This window comes from Sinocyclocheilus grahami, unplaced genomic scaffold, assembly GCF_001515645.1.
Source record: "Sinocyclocheilus grahami isolate Dianchi unplaced genomic scaffold, SAMN03320097.WGS_v1.1 scaffold38.1, whole genome shotgun sequence".
Classification (NCBI taxonomy): Eukaryota; Metazoa; Chordata; class Actinopteri; order Cypriniformes; family Cyprinidae; genus Sinocyclocheilus; species Sinocyclocheilus grahami.
Window position 1 is genome coordinate 131,134 of NW_015505217.1, and position 5,970 is coordinate 137,103.

The 5,970-nt window shown below is 37.9% G+C and overlaps 1 protein-coding gene across 3 annotated transcripts in view; it reads right to left on the reverse strand.

Moving 5' to 3' along the window:
• Positions 1 to 5,970, reverse strand: part of LOC107581804 (ammonium transporter Rh type C-like 2) — a 20,275-nt gene that overhangs the window by 8,093 nt on the left and 6,212 nt on the right. For all 3 annotated transcript variants that reach the window (XM_016267455.1, XM_016267453.1, XM_016267454.1), the window contains 2 exons: positions 995 to 1,187; positions 362 to 512 (listed from right to left, as the gene is read on the reverse strand). In XM_016267455.1, the coding sequence (XP_016122941.1) occupies positions 362 to 512; positions 995 to 1,167 (324 nt within the window). In that variant the 5' untranslated portion in view covers positions 1,168 to 1,187. The remainder of the gene's footprint in view (positions 1 to 361; positions 513 to 994; positions 1,188 to 5,970) is intronic.

Below are 5,970 nucleotides of genomic sequence, written 5' to 3' on the forward strand. Positions count from 1 at the left end.
GCAGGGATCCCAGACCAATACAATTAGTGTGCCTCCTCTATTTTAAACCCCACGAGCCGCCACTGGAAATAAATGAACTTTTCCACGACATTCTAATTTATTGAGATGCACCTGTATATGTATACGTGTATATATATATATATATATATATATATATATATAATCATTATATATTATTTTATTCTATATTTATAATACATTTCAGTTAACTTTACTGAAATTAACACATCTGTCTTTGGGAAACGGCATGGAATTTGGTGAATGCGTCAAGAATTATATTAAAACATTTCTTCAACATCTTAAGTGCATGTTAACTTTGACAGATCTAAAAAATACAAAGCAAACCAGTGATCGGACCCACATGGAGGACGTTCAGGATGATGTACTCTTCAACGGCGAACAGCGTGATACCAAACAGTGTCATCACCAACAGCTGAACAGGACTGACCTTCCCCAGAACAGCTCCGTATGCGATCAGACACCCCGCCACACAGAAATCTGCATTGATCAAGCTGAACACAGAGGAAACGCTTAAATAAACTCACCAGTTAACATTTGCACCATTCGCTTCAGCCCTGAATTTGTGTTCCATTTAATTCAGTCTCATTTTTTAGTATCCTGTACTTCATAGAAAGTAGCAAACAGTATAAAAGTGCTGATTACAAAATAAACAGGGTTGCCCGCATTCACACAGTAAGATCATTCACATTCTTGTTTGTCGGGTTGTTTTTCTAATTACTGTTTACATGCTAAACAAATCCTTCATTCCCACAGGGAAGTGATACCTGAGGTAAACAACAAACTGGTTTGTCTGTAAGTTATCAACACTAGGTTCACATCCAAAAACTGCTTATTTTCTGCATTAAACCACAAACAAATGAGCAAATCAGCTAAATTTGGTGGAGGGAATCATCTTGGAGTACAACTTTTAATCTGGTTTGATCTAAAACTTGTGGCCCGTTTTTTTGGCAGCTGTAATATCTCGGTAACATACTTTTCTACACCGATCTTGATCTTTCCGTCGGTGTAGTCCAGAGAATGGAACCAGCCTTGCATCAGAAGAGCCCACTGGATGCCGAAAGCCGCAATCAGGAAGTTGAATCCCACGGCACCAAAGCTGTAGCGCTTCAGGAAGGTCATGAGAAAGCCAAAGCCCACGAAGATCATGACATGAACATCCTGAAAACCTGCAGAAAGATGAAAAAAAAAATATGAGTCAATCAAAACCATAGTGAGGATTATAAGAAATCAGTCTAATAGAAAGAGGTGTTGTCAAGGATGTAAACAAACAAATATTGAAATACTGGGTTTTGGAACACTTTACGATGCAAAGAACCCACAAACATGATGATTCCCTTCTTACCATAAATCATAGAGACAGCTATATTGCACATATACTAATATATATTTTTACACACACACTACTGTTCAAAAGTAGATGAAAAAAAAAATATGAGTCAATCAAAACCATAGTGAGGATTATAAGAAATCAGTCTAATAGAAAGAGGTGTTGTCAAGGATGTAAACAAACAAATATTGAAATACTGGGTTTTGGAACACTTTACGATGCAAAGAACCCACAAACATGATGATTCCCTTCTTACCATAAATCATAGAGACAGCTATATTGCACATATACTAACCATGGGGGTCGGTAAGGTTTTTAATGTTTTTGAAAGAAGTCTCATGCTCACCAAGGCTGATCAAAAATACAGTAAAAACACTAATCAGTTTTCAATTTGAATATATTTTAAAATGGAATGTCATTACTCCAGTGTCAGATGATGTTTCAAAAACCATGCCAATATGCTGATTATCATTTTTGTTGATTAATTTTATTTATTGTTTTTTTTATACAATGACAACTTTCAGGATTCTAAAAAAAAACATTTGAAATTGCAATCTTCTATAACAGCAAGTTTCGATAAATTTAATGTGCCTTTTCTGTCAAAAAAAAAAAAAAGGATTCCAAACTGAATAGTAGTTCTGAATAGCACTTCACATCCATTTTTAGAAAGCAGAATAAATATTAACCTTTTTTTTTTATGTGACTTACATATTTTAATATATTAAGTGCACATTTTAACTTTGACAGCCCTAAAAATACCTAACTATTTTTTAAGTTAAGTTTTCACAGACCCTTAGCACTCTCTTGCGGGTCCCTGACCCCATTTTTTAAACGGATGCTTTAGACAAGAGGATGACAATACAATCTGAAATAAAGGAATGACTCTGAATGTACATTTACAACCAATATCCAGTTGCATCACCATGACTAAGGACAAAAGTGTGTTTTACCAAGTCACAAACTGTAATCTGAGCCTTTTGGTGGCATAACTGAGGTCAAAGGAGCAGTGAACTTGAAAAAAAAAGAAAAGAAAAAAAATACTGTAGCAGAGCTGAAAAGCTACCGCACGTCAGCTTCCCAGAAGAGGACGGGGTTGGGCTGGTGGTTATTGTGAAGATGTTCTAGGTTTTCTTCCATTGTAGAAATGCACAACACCAACACAAGGACATCTAGGTGCTGATGGCAACACAAAACTAATGACAACAGACAGAGCTGTGCTTTCTGAACAAGCCCTTATTTGCACAGAGAAACAGAGCCAACGGGCCTTTTTTAGTATGAAAGCTATTCCAGAAACTGACTGCACTTTGTCATCCTTTCGATCCGGCCTGACATGATGCTTCACCTTGAAATGCTTCTCAACCGAAGATGCAGGAGCTACAAAACTCCAGATCAAAAAAAACAATGAAATCTCCCACTGTAACAACTGCCTGGATCAGTTGCTTTCTGAACAAGCCCTTATTTGCACAGAGAAACAGAGCCAACGGGCCTTTTTTAGTATGAAAGCTATTCCAGAAACTGACTGCACTTTGTCATCCTTTCGATCCGGCCTGACATGATGCTTCACCTTGAAATGCTTCTCAACCGAAGATGCAGGAGCTACAAAACTCCAGATAAAAAAAAAACAATGAAATCTCCCACTGTAACAACTGCCTGGATCAGTTACAAGTCTTACTAAGTGGCCTGGACTGTATTTATACACAAAGAACATTTTCTGTGGGAAGTAACTGGAGTTAATTCTGACATAGCAGGTGCGAAATATTTGTTTTCAGGCACATTAAGTGATATCAAATCTCACACTGCAAACAAACACTGCTTTTGACTTATATAAAGCATGTCATCCATCACTCTTGTGTTTAAGCCAAACACTCCACCCTGTCCTTGCACTATCAGGGAATATTTTCATAATTGACACCTTGAGTCTGGTCTACAAGTGAACCGCAAGAAGATGAACTCCTCCAGGAGACTTCTGCAGCCAGCCATAGTCCCACCTCAACCATGACTAAATGCATTCAATGACATCTGATCTGTCCGCAAACAATAGCTTGTGTCCGAGTTCATGCACCACATGTCATCCAACACTTGCAACGTCGATAGTTGTATAACAGAGGATCGTCTGAGCAGAAGACTGAAGATCTACAGGATACATGACTGAAGAATTCAACCACACCTTCGAAGATTCAAAAGAAGACAATGGATACGGATCTTTACATAAGCAAAGAGTAAATAAACCACCTACCTCCCCCTGTGCCACCTGTCACAAAAGAACATTTGTGGTAAAAATGACAGTCCCATGTGCATAAGGAGGTATGCAGGTTCTCAAGTGTACGAGAGCAGGAGAAAAGCTCACAGATGTAGCAAAGTGATAAACGTCAATACCACAGCCAACAGATAGTGGTGCATTATTGGATTTTTATGCATGTATACACATATACAGTGGGTACGGAAAGTATTCAGACCCCCTTAAATTTGGGTGCTGTGTGTACATTAATGAGGAAAAAAAATTAACTTAAATGATTTTAGCAAATGGCTGCAATGTAACAAAGAGTGAAACATTTAAGGGGGTCTGAATACTTTCCGTACCCACTGTATATATATATATATATACACACACACACACACGTATAAGGGCTGTCAGTTTAACGTGTTAACTTAATTATGAAAAAATAATGCGATACAAATATTTTAATGCAGTTAATGCAATGGCCTCGCCCCCAGACCTGTACATCATCTTACATATAATACAGTTGACAAATACGATGCAGGGCAACAACTTCATAAATGCAGTTATGCCCTAAAATTAAAGATATTGGGGCAAAAATGCTCCTGTATGAGTTTGTCTCATTTATATCCCATGATAAGCGATATCACACGAGCAGCAAGAGCAATATCACTCGAGTGCAAATGTGATTTTACACAACAATTCAGTAAATAAGAAGTTCATATTGTGATATTTTAAACACAATATTGTCTGTTTTTGCAACAACAAAAAAATTTGACCTAAAGCCACAGCAGAACTGTTGTGTATCTGCGAGCAACACAGCGGTGTTTAGTTTCTGAATGAATCTGCGTTTTGAAAGAATCGGGTGAACCAATGATTCAAAGGCCCATTCATAAAGTGAGCCTTTTACTGAATTCATGAATGAATCAGGCTGATTTATACTCGACGCATCCTGAAGTTCACTTGGGTGTGCGCGGCAAATATGATGTCATCATCGCGGTGTTGGCGGAAGTTCACTTTGAGTGCGCGAGACCTCGCGTGGCGGTGTGCATGGCATTTTTTTGTAGCTTTCCGTGCAGCTCTGCTTCTGAAGATGCACGAGTTCAAGGCGACTCTGGCCGAACAGGCACATCTGTGTGAAACAGAAAAACTGTTTTATGTGAAGTTCAAACACCATCAGGTGCTTTTTGACGCTTTGAGGGAAAACCATGCATAGTTTTTTTTGCATGGTTTGTCCAAGACTTTTTAAATTGAAGTGCGTTTTATTTTTATTGTATAAAAATAGAATTAGAATTCATTTAGATATCATTTATACACTATTTGCTTAAAGTTGTCTTGTGTTTGATGCGAAATGAACCCAAAAGCTTTTTTTTTTTAAATTTGAATCCGTTTGTAAGAAATTATTAATTCATCAACTCAAAGCGACCTTCCAACACAAATGACTTCTTCTCACCAGTGATTCCCGATGGTTTTAGAGCCCAATTACTCGTCGCCCGATCGGCCCTGTCCCAAATGGCACCCTAAACCTGCACTTTCGTGACGTAATGCCGCTAGAAGTAAAGTCCCAGTGCGGGCTCGGCAGAAGTGCGTATCGAGGGCGCATAACGGACGCAAAGGGGGCACTCACGAGCACCCTTCTGAACACTAAAATGACACCTGGGACACCCTATGGTCTCATGGACTTAACGGACATGCACACGCGGCCGCCATTGTAAGTCCGTAAGACCGCAAGTGCACATGAAGTGTTCCATTTGTGACAGGGCCATAAAAGCCTCGTGCGTTTGGGAAGGTCGAAGGTCCTCAGTCAGAGGCTCGTGGAGCGGAGCTACATGCGTTTGAACGAATCGAATGAATGAAAGACTCAAAGACATTTACCGCCACCTGCTGGCAGTTTTAGTTTCTTATTTAGAGTATTGTTAAAAACTGAAAAGAAAAAGAAAAAAAACCTTTAAAGGGATAGTATACCCAAAAAAAAGTTAATTATGTCATAATTTACTCAAACCTGAATGACATACTTTCTTTTGTGGAACCTAAAAGAAGGAATTTTGAAGACTGTTGGTAACAAAGCTGTTTTGGTTACCAAGGACTTCCATTGCAAGAACGAAAAAAAAAAACTGGGATTCTCAAATTATCTTCTTTTATGTTCCATAGTTTGTGTTAGGCCCTTGTAGCCTAAATATTTATGTGTAATACATCTTATGCTGAATCAAATAAAATATTTCTTTCTAAAGCTACTATTTGTAATGTCTACTCAATACTTTCTCATTTAACACAAAACTAGCATTAAATAATCTTTTGGGGGTATTTTCACAGCCAAATGTAATTTACGATTAATTGGATTAATCAATAAACACATCATGTAATTAATTAGATTAAAAAAAATTAATCGACTGACAGCCCTAAT